Below are 18677 nucleotides of genomic sequence, written 5' to 3'. Positions count from 1 at the left end.
TAGCGGGATAATTAGAGACCACGAGGGGGCAGCAGTTTCCACCTCCTTATAGCTGATTTTCCCAAATTGTCTGTAGCCAAATGTTTTAAAAGAATCCCCTGTAGGCCTGATTTAAGTTTATACCATTATAGGCCCTATGTTGGCAACTAATATAGCCTACTTATATTAACACAGCAAAACAATAAAAGTCATAGCCTAAAACTAATACTAGGCCTAGGCCTGAATTTCATTTTCTCCTTTTACTGTCCCTCTTGAGTAGTAGTAGCAGAAGGTTACACATGTCTGTAAGTAGTCTAATTAAGAGAGTAAACAAGAGGTAAAAAGAAATGCCTCACCTTTGTTAAATTATCTGTTGGTATATCCAATGCATTCACTTTGTAAACCATGGAACCATCTCTCCCTGACATGACAGCATATGAGGTTTCTTTTAAACTATAGAAGATATTGATATTAGTGTTGACACTGATGATCCTGGTCCTGGTAGCCTTTTATTAATTGGGTCAAAACCAAATGTTGTGGTATTGCTCACTTCCACCAGACACCATGAAGCCACCACATGGTGTGATGAAAAGGAATCGTTTCTCCTGTAACCTGGATTAACTGGTAGGTTATGTATTAAATTACAGTACTCTGGATTGCACATAACTACAGGGCTAGAAATCCCTAAAAGACAGGCAGGTACGAGACAATATAGGTAAAGGCAATTTTCAGTACAGGACAGTTAAACAGTTTCGCCTATTTATAGTAAATACCAGAGGGTGGGTGTTGTTGTTTCATAGAGTTTTAGGCACCTTTTCAGGCATTTCGGTCTTCAGGTAAACCTGACGTCACACCAGGTTCTCCTGCCCTGTCCCAGGATACCTCCGACTTCTCTCGACACTTTACAAGGAAGTCCCGCCCTCCGACGTTGCCGATTGGATCAAAAGTAAGCCAGCCCGCACATATTCAAGTTTAATTGGCTCAACCGATTGTCAATCAAAGTGCGATCAGAGTTGCGGTTAGGCGTCAGGTGAAACTCGCTATGTGAGGAAAAGAGGAAATATTTCTAAAACAAACTTCGTCTGAACTTTGAGGAAAGTTTGTGTATCATCTATGAACTCCTTCAGCAAAAGGAAAGTGTAACACCAGAAACCAGCTCGTTGCAAGATGAAGAGCCTCAAGTATCGATTGAAAAAGCACGAAGTTACCATCACAGTAAGTGGAATACTGTTGTTGTTTTTTTTTTATTGTTTTACATTAATTCCGTTTTGCTAATATCAAAGTTTACCTCTGGGTTAGCTGTGCTGATAAAAGATGCTAATGCTAGACGTTTGGGGGAACTGGTTTGTAAGCTCGACCTTTTCTTCTTAACCTCGGTGCCGCCGTCCTGTTCCCACGGAGGCTGTTTGCTTGGAAAAGACGCCGCCACCACGTTTCAGCACCTGTAGTTACCCCTGTGTGAGTGGTGAATGTGGCCTGGCACAGTTTTATTACACTGCATGCATTCAGCTGCAGGTTTGTATAACTTGGCCTAAGTGTGTAGCTGCTGGCTGTGTTGTTGTTATTCCCACAGTGCGGTCGGAAAAAGGCTCCGTAAATCAGTGCTGGTTCTCTTGGTTATCACCGGTAGCCCTCATGGTTTCTGATAACACTGTTTTTCTTTTTTCTTTTTTTTTCCAAGACATTGGAAATAACTTCAGGGTCTACAGAAGCTGTGGCTTCAAGGTTTAACTTCTCTTGAATGCTGCAGAAAGCAGAGTATTTTTTTAATGCTGTCTTTCAAAAAGCTGCTCAACTGTCTTCAGAATGATTTTTGAGGCTGTAGTTTGTGGTGCTGTTGAATTATGTTTGACTGAGAAGTATTTTGTATTTGAGCAGTGTTAGACTAAATGAAAAACATTTCTTAGTGGCTGTAATGCAACAGTATCACAAACTGTAGCTGCATTGATTATCTTTATAACGTGAAAAGTTATGTCACAGAGCTTCAGATAGATTCCTGTTATTGAATATAACATATATATGTGTATATATTTCTTGTTTTATCTGGCCATCAGTCCAAAATATTTGAAGTCCTCTCATTTATTACAAAGAAAAGCAGCATATCTTCACATTTAAATCACAGGAACCATAACGTGTTAGTCATTTTCCTTCAAAAATGACTGAAATGTTAAATCAATCATAGACAAGCTTGTGATTTTTTTTTTTTTTAATTGAACTAAACTAATTGTTTCCGACTGCAGACTAAAAAATGAGTCTGAAGTTGAATCACAATCTCTTCTTCAACCAGTAACTGAGCATTATAACCTTCATGAAGGGAGGATTCATTGCAGTAGCTGTTGTGTTGGGCTGCACTGGGTGTAGATCGGTCTACCCACTGAACTGTATATCTTTACCTAAATGCAACAAATTGCAGGAGGGTATGCAAAAAAGATTACATTAAAACCTTGTGTTTCTGTAGAATGTGTTGCAATTCATGATTCAAGCCTCTTAGATACCCCATACATCCGCCCAGGAATGTTACAGTGGTTTTGTTCCTGGGCTAAGTCTGCATATATGTTAATGCAAAGAGTACTGAGTGAATAATATTGTGTGATTAGTTGTACACTAAAGACAATCCATAAAATCTATGCTATTCAGCAGACTTATGTAACTTAATCATAGGCCATAAAGTAGAATACATTTTTCATGATCCAGCTATAAAGTTTGCTTAATAGTCATTACAGCATGTACATGACCAAACAGCCACTGCACAGTTCAACATGCAGTGTCTGTTTGGCAGTGCACTCTGGATTCAGCTCCTAGCAATTACCATGAGAAAGGCCTAAGGCCAGAGGAGCAGTGTGTGGTAAACTATCTGGCCCATTTAAAGAGTGAAAAGCCTTTCAGGAATGAAATGGGATTGTATCCACAATGGTAGCTGTCTCAGCCAGAAGCACAGACACCATTTAAAATGCATGGACACAAAGCCAAAGCCTCTTTCCTTTTTTTTTTCTTTTTTTTTTTGACCTGAAGAATTTTCATTTGTAACATTTGTTTAAAAACTACCCCAAAAAAGCTAAAAGAAAGCTGTCTTGATGAAACAGACATGGCATTTACACAAGCCTGAGTGAGGATTTTTTAAAATTCCTGTTGCGTTTCTTTGTAAACGTGAACGTAGAAAGATCTGGAACGACCCTTATAGATCAAACACATACTGAATCTTAGTTCTGATTTCTCTCAGATCCCTTCACCTTTTGCACACTCTTATTGGGTCATTCGTGTTGTTTTAAATTGATAAAATTCTGTTTCAAAAATGTGAAAATACAGAAGTCCACCTGTGGCAAATTTAGTTGACTGGATAAAGCTTAGGAAGACACACAGTCACACTCAGTCACACAATTTACGTTGCATTTCAGGACAAGAATCATGGTGCCCAAGGAATTCTCTGTTGACCCCTGTAATTAAAATTAGGGTGAGGGTATAAAACAATTTTTGAAGCTTTGTTTTCCTAGGAGCACAGTGCCTTGAATAATTGACATGGGAGAAATCTGACAGTGACCTGAAGTGTAATGCCAAGGTGATAATGGAGTGGCTTCAGGATAAGTCTCTAACTATCCTTGAGTATCCCCACCAAAGACAGGACATCTATGAAGAGACCAGAAGATGGCAGTTCATAGATGTTTCCCAGCCAGTCTTATGGCTCTTAAGAGCTCCAGCGAGGAAAAATAGATTAAACTCTACCAAGATACTTACCAAGATGACTCAAAGCTGTAATTGCTGCTGAAGGGGTTTATACATTGTGTTGAATTAAGAGTCTGTTGGGTGAATAAAGGGTCATTTATTGTACAGTGATGTGTAAAATGGCAATTTTATCAATTTAAAATGAATCTACAACAAAAAGTGTACAAAGGTTAAGGAGTCTAAGTACTGTTAAGATGCCTTACTGTGTTACACAATGTCTGAGGTGAACTCACTCGCTCTTTCCTGGTGCAATGACTAATAATTCAGAAAAATACATCAGATTTTTTGTGGGAGAGTCAAGGGGGAATTCAGAGGAAACTTGTTCTTAGTATGTGAACAAACAGTAACTGAATTCTGGCCAGGGAAAATAAATCAGTTGTGAAAAATATCTTCCTCCACTCCTAGCACACTGTCAGTTTCAAGTGAGAATTTGGGTATTTACTTACAGTTTTTAAAACACTGGATCCATAAGTCTACTCTACTTCACAGTGTCTTCATACATATTTATTGTGTTCAGTCATTATTCTCTAATCTGGTTTTCTTGTCAAGTATCAACAAGATCACATTTCAGCTGAGGAATGCAAACTATGCTACCAAACCTTGTAAGGTTCCTGGAAAACAATTGCCTTAATTCCAGCTGTAGATTAAAGAGTAGTGTGGGTTAGGCTGAGATTTACACCAGGTGTGGCCTTTACTTTTGTGTCAAAGACAATTCTTCTGTTAAAGATTGAGTAATTAAGACTTTTCTCTTGACAAACATTGTCAGGTTGGTTTATAATAAGCAAATTACTATCCATATGAGATCAAAGGTAATACAGCGCAATACAAAATGCCCAGATAAGAAAGTCCTCTGGAAGATTGATATCACTTGTCTGAATCGAATTGGACTGATATTCTTGAAAAACATCTCAGTTGGCCACACATGCAGAATCGCGGTGATAATGTTGCAAGAATTGGCATCTGTTCAGAGTTGTGACTACAGGGTCAGGATCATAAAGAGGATTTGTAGATTGCAGCAAAATAAAAGAAGCTGGATTTCCTGGTTCTTTTTGTGATTATTCTGAGCTGTCACACCATCACTGCTTGTTGTCACAGCAAATATCTCTTCAATCACTTGGGAAACTCAAGTGTTTTGTTTGACAGCCAAAAGACTTCATTGCACAAAGTACTTGTTTTATATTATGTCAATAAGGGAGATACTTTAAATGTCAGTCATCTTTTCTGCAGAATAATGAGAAGGAGAAGCACAACAATAGTCTTAAGTCATTTTATCATATTTTTTGTGGTAGACCCAAATATCAGAAATTTTGGTGACTGCTTACTGGAACATGAACAGGCAGCTCTGTCATGAAATGTTCAGTTACTTGTGGTGTATTATTTTGCTTTGTTGCATCTGTTGTGGATGTGTTTTTGAAATGGCAGATCACATTAAATCAAGCTGACTACCTGGAGGCCATGGTTCAAGGAATGGATGGTCAATTTCTGGTCCAGCTATGGATCAAGAAATGTTTGAAAGTATTTCTTAACATTACAATATTTTGACCTCCTTTGATAAGAATATGAGCAAAAAAAACTCTGGCTGCATGTATGAGAAGAGCTCTGAGCAAACACTGTGATCACAAATCCACCGGAAATTGGCACATTGGGTAGATTTGTTGTGATTGGCTCTGGCAGCCGTGACACTTCTGGAGCGTGTCGCAGCTGTGCCCAGTGGATGTTCGGAATAAAATTATCTATTTAACTGCAATGGTCTGTCTTCTCATAAGCTGCACAGCACTGTAAGCAACACATTCAGCTGAAGAGACTGCAGTGAACATGAAACTGTTTTTGCAGGAGGGTTTTTTAGGACATAGATGCACATGCACACAAGCTCAAACACACAGGCCCATAGTTGGGCAATAATTCTTTAAATCTGATAACAAACTTAACATCTCAGATACACACAATGTTTTTTTTAGTGGCTAATACTGAAAGCTGTGTTGCTATTTACTCAACTTTCTGTAGCACATAGTCAAATAATGGACCATCTGAGTTTTTTCGAACCTTTTATACTCTGGTCCTGATGTCTACCCTTCTATTTGTGGTTCTATTAGTCTATTTACAGTAGGCTAATGCTGCAAAAAGGGCATTTAGTAGGATTTTAATGTGATCAAGTACTTGATTTGCAATGTATTTATTATTGGATTATTCAAAACACCCTTTCTTGTTGATCAATCAGTAATTTCTCACTTACCTTGTTACTTGATGGACAGAGCCAATAACATTCCTGTGTGTGGTGAGATCAGTGGCTGAAAATGACCTTCCAGCTTACAATAGTGTGAGAATTATGTCAAACCTGATCTTTCTGGTGTAATATAATAAAATGTTGGAGTAACTTTGCTCTGAGCTGATCTTTTTACATCTTGAAAACATTCGGTGAAGTAAATAAACTCTACGATTGGAGGGGAGTTCAGCACCATGTTTTGACAGTGATGTGAAAGTTTTGAAAGAGACACTAGTTGCACCTCAACAGAGAAGTCTAAGTCTTATAGAGAGAGAAGACTGTAGTGGTTTGGAAAGCTGTCATCAGAGACAGACTGAACACCCACCTAATGAGAAGCTTCCCTTAAGCTAAGACACAGCATGGTGTGGGAGAAGGGATAAATCACTCTTTCAGACATTCGCTACCTCACCAGAAAGACCAATCTTGTTTTCCTCCTTTAATGTTATTACAGGTTCAAGCGACTTGATGGCAATAAGGCTTTATTAACATTAGTGTTGCTGCAGCTCAGACTCACACTAATATGAGCCACTCCCTTCTCAGCCTTTTGTCATTTCCACTGTCACAGGGTGCATCCTCACCTCTCTTAAGGCTGTTTTATCATTCCTTAGTATATTTTAGGAGCAAAGATTTTGAACTTGGTTCTCCCTTTTATCTCTAGTTGGACTGTGCTGTTTGTCTGCATATTTTCTGGCTTCTTTGTGCTTCTGATCACACCCTGTTTTATGTCTTCCCCTGAACTGGGCATACACCTTAAGGATTAAATGTAGGAGCCTCCTCACCCTTGAAGTGGTGTTATTTAACAAAATAGAGAGAAGGGCTGGGAGGTGTTTATGATGGTGTAGTGGGATAGAGGAGCCTGAAGGAGTTACAGGGTATTGTTGGGGAAATTGAAACAAATCTGATTTCAAGTTTTTATGTTTATTTGTTTTGTTTTTAACAAAAGGAGGGTGTGGATAGTGTTGGGGAGGGGAGCATGAAGGCTCTAAGCCCTTTGTAGTGGTCACCATCTGCTGTTTTAGTTGTGTCTCTGTTTAGAGATAAGTGTAAGAAGTTGCTAAAATAGTCCTCAGATGAGCTCAACACATGTTTTTTCTGAGTGTGAAAGTGTAATGCATCATGTGTTAGGAAGAGAATTTTCTTTTTCTGTTTTATTATGTGTTTTCTATATGTTGCTAAAAGATTAGTGTTACTACAGTATTGGTATATTAGTAGTCTCTGGCTCCGATTTCAGTTTTATAATAATTGAGTCAGAAACATGCTTGTTGATTGGGCTTAACAAAGTGTGTTGTTTTTAATGGCTGTAATCAGGCCACACTAAAACCCTGATGGATAATGTAGTGTGTGTCACTGAGCCAGTCATAACCCTGGCACTGATTACTTTCTGCTACATTTAAGACGTCTTTCACGTTTTCAAAGAGATAGCATCTCAACAAATGTTTGCTGAAACAGAGTATTGATTCTCAAAGTCTTACAAAAAAGATGAGAAGTTTATTGGCTTGGAATGAACAACAATTCCTTGGTGTGTGAAATTGTATGTTGGCAGCCTCCTGAACCCCTCAGGGAATCCTTTATCAAGCCACTGAGCAGCCTCTCAGCAAATTTAGGCTCCAATTTGGAGACACCCAGAAGGTGTTCTTACATCTCTGCTGGCAGGGGTAAGTAGGTTTGAGATTTGAGAAATCCTCTTTTCCTCCCTCCCCCCACCCTGTTGTCATTTTTTGAAGTATGTGTTTTATTTGCTTTTAGGGTATAAGTTGAAAGTTTGATTGAAAGTTTCATTTGAGTTCATTCTAGCTCAGAATCCATCTCTGACAAACGCTTGTCAGACTAAATTACTGGCCTGCCTGCTGCCATATCGAAAAGATATTCATACTACACAATAGAGCAAAGACAGCTGTCACACACAAATACAAGGGAGCTCACAATTTAATCATTCAGAAACATTTTCCATTCATCTAGAACAGTGGTTTTCTAAATGAATGCTGTGTTTGCTCTTACTTCATGGCGCAGAAGCTAAAAATTCAGTTTCTGAAGTGACACAGCACAGAATCATTTACCCATGCACATTGTCCTTTTGTATTACGTTACAGGATGTTTTTCTGGGTGACACATTGATGCCGTGATCGGCACTGTCGCCTCACAGTAAAACGATTCTGGGTTTGAACCCATGACTGGCCAGGGCCCATGTCTACATGGTTTTCTCTAGGTACTCAGCTTTCTCCACCATTGCAGATTAGGTTGACTGGTGACCCAAAATTGCCCTTAGGTATGAGTGCTCGTCTTTCAGTTTGGGCTAATAAAACATTGTGTAATAATCTGAATCATTGAACAGTGAATGTCAATAAATGCAGATTCAAATAGACATTTAAAAAAGACGTTGCTGCCAGCAAGGATATGCATTATGTGTCAAACTGGTTTGACAAGATCTGAGGGCAGTGTAAATACAGAATGCAGGGATTAAATAAATATATAGTCTGACAGATGCATATTGTCCAACTGTTCGAATGTATCTAAACCCACACACACATTGAAAAAAAACAAAAAGAAGAAGCAGCAAAGGAAAACAACATGGCGGTGTTAAGTGTGCTCCCTAATTATTATTTGGACACCACATATCTGGGCAGATACTGTACAGTGAATGACAGCCAAGCGCACGTCATCAGGAACAGATGTCACCTCAGATGACTGTTCAGAGGACAGCACATCTCACTTCTCTAACTTCTCCCTGCATCTTTTCCTCATTTCTTTCCTCATGTCTTCAGTGGATGGGACTGAGACACAAGGAAAAGACACAGCTGAGGCTTGGTGTTGCAGTGAAGGACTACCCAATGTCGTTGCAATCTGCCCCTAAGAATTTAATTGATTCTTTAAAAGAAGTGGATCCCTGCCAGGTGGTGTTAATCTGCTGGAGTCAGCAAAGTCATTAGGGGCCATGAATGCATACCTCAAATTTCATGGCAGTCTGGCCAGTCTGTTTTTTTTTTTTTTTTTTTTTAAATTGTATTTTTCTTTAGATCTGTATTTTTTACTTATAGTTAACTGCTGTTTATTCACTAGGATTTTACTTTGTCTGAGACAGATTGTCAGACGGGATCAACAGGAATTTAGTTTATGCCTAACCACTGTGCTGGTTGTATGGTAGGTGGTAGTGTGACAGTCTGTATTTTCAGGATTATCGTCTGGCTCCATGGGTGCACCCATGAGGTCGCGTCAGCGGTGTCAGCCACAGCCTGCGTGGTCCAGAGAGCTCACTTTCTAACAGCCACCAGGGAGCATAAGTGTTTGTGTGTGTGTGAATGTGTACTTTTTTGTGTATGTTGTTAGACTTGTTTCAGTTGGGCAGTGTGCGTTGAACCAGACTGTGCACATGTAATATGAAGTATGTGTCTGTGTTTGGTTAGTGATAGGCAGATTACCAGTGTTGGGGGAGGGGTCTGAGCTTATTGACTGACTTTGGGTGGGCCACAGCTGACATCAGCACACACTAGATGCTGTCTACATGCTGAGCAACAGAAGCACAAAGATTGTGCTGATGAGGGACAAACTGCTGTGAAATGGCTCAGACTAAGCCTCATCAAGCTCTGTATGTATCTGTCTCTTTGCAGATCAGACCAGTGTCTCTGCTTCATGAGAAAAATTGACTCAGTAATACTTTTTACAGGGTCATGGCAGGGCTGAGCGAGAAAATGATCTTAACCTATTAGGAAAAAGTTCCTACAATAGCATTGATAAGCTGAAGAATTTTTGATCTGCTGTGCATCGGAGAAAAGATCCTGAGTGTATTTTGTGCTTCCTTGTGGCAGATTTTAAAGTAGACTTAATCATTTAACAGAAATTGAAGAGTTGTTGGTATTTTGGTTTATGTTTATGTTACATTCAGATACTGTATATGGAAATTAGATGCCTTTATCATGGCTAACTTGAGGTGGTGGACTGTAATGTTCATGCTACTGATTAAAGAGAGATGTGACTGCTGTTTGTTCTAAGTTTGCATACAGTATTTTGAGAGGAGGCTGTTCCCGAAAGACCTGCTTTTTCAGAACTTCACCATGGTAGAGAATTGGTGGAACATTTGACTTGCTGAAGGGACAAGTCACTGCCTGCTTTCTGTCTACCTGATCCTTATCTTGAACCAGCTGAGAGGTTTTTTTTTTTTTTTTGTCAAGGAATTGGATTTCCTTTTTAAAAACTTCTATAACAGCTCGAATGCCATTTTGTACACTTTGATTCTTTATATTTATCCAATAAATATATTTCTCTGCATAGTTTTATTCATCTGAGGTCTGAACATATGTACACTGACAAATGTGACTGTATAGAAATGGTTTACTCATTTCAGTCTTCCATAGCCACTGACATAGCCTAGCCTTTATTAGTAGTACAAATCACTTTAGTCATATTATGACATTGAGCAATCAGTCTTTAACACATTCAATAAAATGTTTTTACTCCATTTGACCAATCCTCCAGTCACATTCCTCATCATGCCTTTGTGTGTGATGACTTGAAAGTGTTGACCAAACAAGCACCATCACCAACATTTGTACCCAAGTAGCAGCATGCCCCAAGAGCCTTTAACCAAAGGCATGTAAGGTAAGAATCCTCCGGTGTTTTCCCTTACACTGCCTCATCATTTTCCTGTGGCGAGATCAAAACCACAGCCTGCATTCTTCATTGTTTTCCATCAAATTGGAATTGACAATTTTAGCGATGTGTGTTTCTTTAATATGGTTGCTCTGTAAGAAAGCCACCTGCTTGTTAATTTGGTGTAGTGTTTTTGCATTTGTAACCTAAACAATTTCAGGCTCATTGAAAATCATTTAATAGCCCCATGACTCTCACTCTACCCTGTTATTTTCTTTTATCTCCACTTCCTCAGACCAGCTGAAATAATATCAGCCGCACAAGCAGCTATCTACAGCCGGAACATTTAGCTTGTTTTTAATTCTCTTGCTGGGAGATGTTATTTCAGTGATGGTTATTAAACTGGGTCTGCTAAGCTGCTGACATTTTGCAGGAAACGGATATTTCAAGCTCACAGAAGAGCAGCACAACCAATGCCTTCATAATAATTCCAGGAATTTTGCTTTAAATTGTTTTGAAATAGATTGTTTTTAAATGGTAACAGCATTTCTGACACAGTGACTGGCTGTGATTCTATGAAATATTTATTTGTTTTGACTAGACTTTGAGAACCCATCCAACAGTTGACATTTAATCAACTTTTATGGTGCTAGAAGAAAATCCAGGGCTCACCAAAGACATGAGGATTCATCATCTGGGAAAGATAAATATTTTCTAAACAATTCTTTTTAACAAGTCAAAGAAAAAACCCAATAACCTTTGCAGATCCCATAAACATTTAGTGATTACAATATAGTCTTTCGAATCCATTTAAGAAAAAAGGAAGTAGTCATAAGCAAGAATTTATATATGAGAGGTTTTGTCCAGATTAAATAATTGACATTTTTCTGATATTAACTAATGACAGTGGAGAACTTTGCTATACTGTCTCTCCCCAGTTATACTATTGTCTTAGAAACTAAATGATGACTTTGCTCTTTTTTATGATCATGTGGAGAGTCTTTAGTGGGAAGTTGGCAGGGCCAAAGTTCACATGGTTTTGGCAACTGGAAGGCTGATCTCCTGCCCTGGTGTTAGGTCTTGGAGACAGAAGGAAATGGCGAGGAAAGCTTTGCCATCGGGGTCATAAGTCAACTAAAATGGTGTGATCCAGCAGCTGAAGAGACTAGTTTCCACTTCGAAAGTGTCTGTAAGTCCCAGTGATAAAACTCACCAAATAGCTTTCATATGTTTTGTTTAACTGAGGTATTGCAAAATAGATATATTAACCTTTAGTTTTTCTGATATAGTCATCCTGCTTTAATTGTGGTGGGGCACTATTTGGATAATGTGCTTTCAAACTTGATGTATTCTTTAAAATTTGCACCTGCTAAATCATTTACAAGACACATTTGCTTCAAACCCTCCTGACAGCATAAAATATGCATTACTATACTGCATTACTTATAGAATCCCCTGTGTCATTTCTCTGTCAGTACTGTAAGGCCACCCTCTCCTCTGTTTTCAAAGTGCAAAGTTTTCATGAGGTGGATCTGTCATTTTGCTGTTTACCACCAGAGGGCGTGTCTACCTGTCTTCAGCAATAGTCCACAATCTGCCCAGTATGAGTGAGCCTGTGCTTAGCAGCAAGCCAGATATGCAGCAAGTGTCTCATGTACATACAGAAAACAGAGTGTCTCTTTCCTCTGGACACCTGGTCTGAACCATCAGTGAAGGCTTGGCACAGTCCTAGGGGGACTTTAATCCAGAAGCATTGACTTACCTGTTCCATAATGACAGACTGACTGCATGCATGCTGTATCTTGTCACTTTCTCTCCCCCTCAACTTGTTCCTCTACACATACTGTATGTTCACTTCACATGTTTTCACTCTTTCTCTGCCTTTTCTCTCTATGCCCTTGGGGGGTTTCAGTTACACTCTACATGCCAAGACAGCTGCACAATTCACCATGTAATGCACATGTTTATGGTCACCTTAGAGAGCAGTGTGCCTTGGGCTTGGTGACGTCTAAAACTTCTACTGCCAACAGCAGTTCCAGCAAACATCCAGCTGATCGCAAGAATGTGGTAGTGCCATGGAGGGAATTCTATGTATTTTTCAATTCTAACTAGTCTGCTGTGCCTGCCACTGAGAAACACCCCTGCAGCTTGGTGCAGTCATCACAATATGGTGTTATTAGTCAGATGATGATCAGTCTTCACCAATACTTTGGGTTCTGCCTAAAAGACTTACATTTTTTTCTCATCAGATCAGAAAAACAGAATCTTTAAATGCTGTTAAAAAAAATCCAAGCAGTCTGTCATATACCTTTTACTCAAAGTGACAGTCATCTATTCACTCTACCATGAAGGCCTGACTGATGAAGTGCTGCTCAAATAGTTGTCCTATCGGCAGGTTCCCTCATCTCAGCAGAGGACCTCTGAAACTCTGAGTGACTTTTGGGTTCTTGGTCACCTCCTTGACCAAGTCCCTTCTTGGCCGGTTACTCATTTGGCTGGATGGCCAACTGTAGGAAGAGTCCTGGTGGTTCCAAACCTCTTCCATGTCACAACCGAGGCCACCGTGTCTCTGGGAGTATTCAAAGCTTAAAGCCACAGTTATGTCACAGAGGTCTACATAGACTTCCTTGCATGCCATGGCTTAGTTTTTGGTCTGACATTCACTTTGAATTGTCAGACTTTTTATCTGCAGGTGTGTGCTTTTATAAGCTATGTCCAATTACTTTTGCAACAGATGGACGTCCCTCAATTTGTCGAAACATCCCCAAGCTTCATTAAAGCATTTGAAGCAATTCGAACAGGCTGTACCTGAACACAGCAAAAGGATGGAATACTTTTTGAAATGAGATCTTAGTTTTGATCTTGGTATTTTTGGTTTAATTTTGATTTTTAATTTAGTTTTAAAACTTTCTAAGGACATTTATTTGTTAGGCATCATTGAGTGTAAATTGATGATGATGGCAAAAGTGGCAAATTTATTTAATTAAAATTCCATTAATTTTACAACAATATAAAATGAAAAGGTTTGATTACTGTCTGAAGCCACTGTATTTAATTCACCTTATGTGTGCTGTGACACAATTTCTAGAGCTTTCTGTGGCACAGTTCCTGGTATTTGAGGTTACTCATTACCCTGATGCAGCAAGAGTTTGGGCTTTTCACTGCCAGGATGTATTGCACCAGTAAATCAGCTTGTCACTGAGATATTCACACAGCATGCAGCTATTTTAATGTCACAAATTGGTATGTCTGATGATAAATGATAAAAATATAAACAGATGATTGATGTCTGGCCACACCCAATTTGCTGAAGCATCATTCATTTTATTTTGCAATGCAGTATTGCTTTGTTTTGTTTTGTTTTGTGTTTTAAATACAATTTAAGTTGGAGTCATTCTAGGAAAGGATCTCATAACAGAAAGAATGAAATGGAGGAATGAAGTTCAGCAAACAGTGTCACTGTTTTCGCTTGAAAACAGTGACGATGTATTATCATCTGACTCCTACATGTAGCTAGAGTATGAAAATGGCCAATTTGTCTTCACTACACTTGAATCATCTTTTCTTCTCATAATTTAGGGCACTAAAATACCTCTTTACTTCACCTATGAAATGTCAGAGGTTTAAATTTCATGGCATGACGTCTCTTTGCTGACATCTCCTGTGATTAAACTCAACCCCTTGGTCATCATCTAATGAAATCACATCACTAACTGCAGTTTGGCACTGGACATGACTATCACCTAACATACTGGCGTTTGGCTTTATGTTTTGGTCTTGGTTTCAGTCTCTTATCAAATGACCAGTTAGATATTTCCTGCTGATGATTTCATCTGTGAGGACATTAGAAACCCATCAGTCTGGCCAGGAGCTGAGACTGAGGTGTTGGAAAGAGTTACAGTGTGTAGGAAGTGACGGAAAATCTATTATGAAGGTGGCAAAAGTCTCTAACCCATGTATTACCAGACACCCAGAGTAATCTGTGTGGACAGGTATGAGCCAAACCTGGCTAATCCATTGTGAGGTGATGTTTAATCCCCATGGTCACTGTGTTAAAACAGAAAGATCAGGTTGTGTGTTTGTTTATTTTGCAAAATACTAGGGTAAAATGTCATTTCAGCATCAGGTTCACGATGTACTTATGTTCAATAGTCAGATTTCAGAGGATGCAAATGTAACCAGTAGGAGCTGCTAGTCTAAGCCAGGTGGTATTTATTTTGCTCTTCTTGTGCCTGCATATCCACAAAATGAGCATTTTACAAATCTTTGTCTACTTACCTGATTTCTTTAACCCTTAGAAGTCTAGGCCTAGTTGAATGTCATGTGATCTGATCAGGTAGGTGTGACGGTAAGACTCCTAAAGGTTAATAGTTCTTAAATAGTTTTGTAATCCCCTAACTTTTTATCGTGCATCATCTTACCGTCCCTGCTGCACATTAGCAAAACAGCATTACAGCTATTTTATAATGCAGATGTTAGCATTTAGCTCAACACATCTGTGCCTGTTGCACCAGTTTCTGTATCTTTCTATGTAAAATATAACATTTTTAAAAACATAGAGCAAAAACTGTTGCAGTTTCTTCTATACAACGCTATAGACACCCCTGATTAAATGTGGTTTAATAGTTGTATTTAATAATTAATAGTTGAATTTAAAAATGAACTCAGCACATATTCATGTCCTTGAGTTTGCTGTGATTATTTCAGCAGGGTCCTGTTGCAGCATATGAAAGCAAAGCAGGGAGATACCTTGACATCATATTGACGCCATGACATGAAACTAGATATCGTCATGTGTTATCAGACTCATCTTTCCTGACCTTAAAGCTGCAGTGCAGTTAAGTGATTCAAGTTTTCATAATTTGACTGCTAGGTGAGAAGAAATGGGCTGCACACAACCATATTAACCTACAGTTTATGGATGGAACAAATAATATCACTTCATATCAAAATGAAGTTACAGTACATTTTAGCTACCATGATATTTCATTGTGTCATCAATCAACTCTCTTTGAAAGTAAGTGACTGCAGTAGCAACTCTGGCCTGATAACAACCCTATTATTAACTAGTACATAAACAGATTTGCAAACAAATACACACACACACACCAGAGGTGTATTTACGGGACCGATGTACAGTATGCTGCATGGGTAGGTGCCGTTTTGGCACCTTTGTCTCCATGCAAGGGTGAGCAGCTTTCGTAAGTTGACACCTACTTCTTCATATGACATGTGATGTGGAGGAGGATTTTCTTTTTACATGTGTGTGGATATCAGTGCCTGTTAATGCCAGTCTGGCAGCAGGCAGTAACATGAGTCCAAAAGGAGCTGATACAGTGTGTAAATTAAACAGGTCCCTCGTACCTCTTTTTTTCAATCCTTAGATTGTTGTCTGTGCCTTTTTGTTTGTTTGTCTGTCTAGGATTTTTTTGTTTGTTTTCTTTTACATTGATGCCCCTTTGGTGTTTTACTAAGTAAATGAAAGTTGTGCTTCTTCAGTTTTAACCATGTGGGTTTTACTATAAGTGGTGAGGAGGCAGCATAGTGGAGCTGTAGTCTCAGACAGCTGGTTGTAAAATGGTGACATCTAACCTTGCTACCGTGCAGCTAGGATCAGGGGGCTTTGGAGCCACACCACCCTCTTTAGATGGACGGGTTAACAGCAGCTTTTGGCCCAATAGTGTCCTGTGGGGGTCAGTGCCAAGACCACTTCAAATGTGCAAACCATAATCCCCCTCTGACATTAATATTTTCAGACAGAGGTAAGCAGGGAGCATGGTGGGGGGGTGGTAATGTAAGCAAGTTCTTTTTGGCAGGCCTTGTTTTATGCTGGCAGCGATGATAGACAGTAAAGCCATTACTCATGGTGCAGGCATGTCCAGAATGTATTCTTAGCCCCTGTCTTTCTATCAGTCACTATAGAACTGTTGGAGGGTCAAAAAATAAAGAGGTAACCAGTCTGCAGGGCTGTCTGCTGCACTGCTGTTTACCAGGGAGGGGGTGATATTTTAAACCTTTAAGAGCTCACATATTTACCCCACTGAGCCTGACTGACCTTGCCATTTGTTGGGGTGAAGACGCTGGAGACCACTGAGCGGAGGGAAGAGGCACAGAAGAGAAACACTCTCCAGTGACTACTTGATAGACCAGTAGCTTGCATCTTTTGCAGATAGAAAACAGTCCAGAAAAGAAGAGGAAGAGTATCAAGAACAAGAGAAGACTGAATTAAATAGAGGGCTTGAGGATAAGGGTGAGACTAGAGGAGAAGATACCTGGGGGAGGTGAGAGGAAGCCAGGCTGAGCTGACTTTCACCCCAGAGGAGGAGTTGCAGTTGCCGGCCGGGGCAGGTCCCAGGGCTGGCAGGGCTGGCCCTTCTGCTTCTCCACCTCCATTCCTTCCTCCTTTCTTACTCCTCCCTTTAAGCATCAACCAAACTGCTGTGCAGTGATGAACTTACATGCAGAACTCAAGAGCAACACAGGAATGCGTAGAAATTCCTGCCAATTAAATGTCTGTGCCTCAAGTGAGGGGAAACTGCAGAGGTTGAGCCTTCTGTAAAAGGACCTCCAACTGCTTTATAAACTGCCAGTGTTTTGTCTTCTCGTCCATTTTTGTTGCACTCGCTGGTTGAGTGCACTGAGTGACTGAGGGGATTTTTTTTTTTACACTTTGTTTTTCTTCATTTTTGCTTTTATAAACCGGAACCCTGGCGACATTTTCAGTAGCACGGTGCAAGGGCCAGCTGCACTCACCCAAGATGAGCCGCTGGCTGAGATGCACCTCCATGCACTTTGTAGGTATTCACTGAACGTAATTTCATTTTGTCATTCAAAGATAGTTTTATGATTGCTGTTTTTTTTCTGTTCTTATGCTTGAATGAACTACTTGAATTACGCAAAAGCTGGACAGTTTTCATTGTTGGATCAGTTTGGAGGCTCAGTAATTACTTTGTAACCACAGTATATTGTACATGTAGTCACTGATGTGGGCATGGTATTACAGAGTTTCAGTTCATTGTAGCTGTACACATAGAACTGAGTCTTAGGTTGGGTTTATGGTGTGCTTCCCAGGAGCCTTGAGAGTACTCCGTTCCCAAGATTTGTAGCCATCACTCATGGGGGATTTAGTGAAGCTGCAGTACAGCACATTCTTTGCACATTCTGCATTAGCTGAAGATTATCACTGTACTACAGAAGGAACAATTACTTTGCCATAACGTATGTTGTTTTTGTGTCAAATGAAAATGATCCTTGCCAGTGCATTTATTAATCAGGTAAATCAACTGGAAACCAAAAGTGTTACTCTCTTCTGTTAAAATGCATTTGTTTAGCTGTTTGGTTTAGGATGTATTGTCAAACATGCCAGATGTCTGAAAGTTCACTATTGGCATTGGCAGAACACAGACTGGAACAAGTATGACGATCGGTTGATGAAGGCGGTGGAACGTGGTGAGGTGGATAAGGTGGCTGCTGTTCTCGGCAAGAAGAACGTCATCCCTACCAAGCTTGACGTGGAAGGACGCTCTGCGTGAGTACATGCACACGCGTACTGCATGTTGGTTTTATTATAGTTGTCACTACACTGGTTGTCATAATGCAGTCTCTAACCTCTTACCCTCATCTTAACCATCACAAGTAAATGCCCTAACCTAATTCTAACCTAAATCATAAAGCCTATTCTTTACCCTGAAATAGCCCTTTGAAGTTGTGAGGACTGGCCAAATGACCTCACAATGATGTTATTGAACTAAAATATGTCCAAACAACCATAGAAAAACATGTACCTAGACAGAGACTGAAACACGCACACACACACACACACACACACACACACACACACACTGATATATTCTGTATGTTGACATACATAGTGAAAGCTGTGAAGCTGGAACAAGAACATGCTTTCTACAAATAGATAATAATAAACATGAACTGTATATTGAATTAAACATGTACTAAAGTTGACCTATATTTGTTCATGCCTGCATACACTTAGGGTTGGTTTTCACTGGATTGTTAGTTTCTACCATGCCTTTTTAAAAATTTGAAAATCTAAAACTGCGGAGCATCATAAGTTTCAAACACTGTAGCAGCCTCCCTGCTACACATTCCTGACCCTGTTTCCCAGATA

The 18677-nt window shown here is 39.6% G+C and overlaps 1 protein-coding gene across 6 annotated transcripts in view; it reads left to right on the top strand.

Annotated features, from left to right (window-relative positions):
* Positions 1 to 984: 984 nt before the first annotated feature.
* Positions 985 to 18677, top strand: part of uacab (uveal autoantigen with coiled-coil domains and ankyrin repeats b) — a 36742-nt gene continuing 19049 nt past the window's right edge. For 4 of the 6 annotated variants that reach the window (XM_026319799.2, XM_026319797.2, XM_026319795.2 and 1 more), the window contains exons 1-2: positions 985 to 1194; positions 17944 to 18074. In XM_026319799.2, coding sequence (XP_026175584.1) covers positions 1147 to 1194; positions 17944 to 18074 — 179 coding nt within the window. In that variant the 5' untranslated portion in view covers positions 985 to 1146. Of the gene's footprint in view, positions 1195 to 16560; positions 17345 to 17943; positions 18075 to 18677 lie in introns of those variants that run through there. The other 2 variants (XM_026319794.1, XM_026319798.1) reach the window with 2 other exon arrangements.

The sequence above is a fragment of the Mastacembelus armatus genome, chromosome 3 (assembly GCF_900324485.2).
Source record: "Mastacembelus armatus chromosome 3, fMasArm1.2, whole genome shotgun sequence".
NCBI classification, from domain to species: Eukaryota; Metazoa; Chordata; class Actinopteri; order Synbranchiformes; family Mastacembelidae; genus Mastacembelus; species Mastacembelus armatus.
This window is presented reverse-complemented; position numbering and strand designations above follow the sequence as displayed.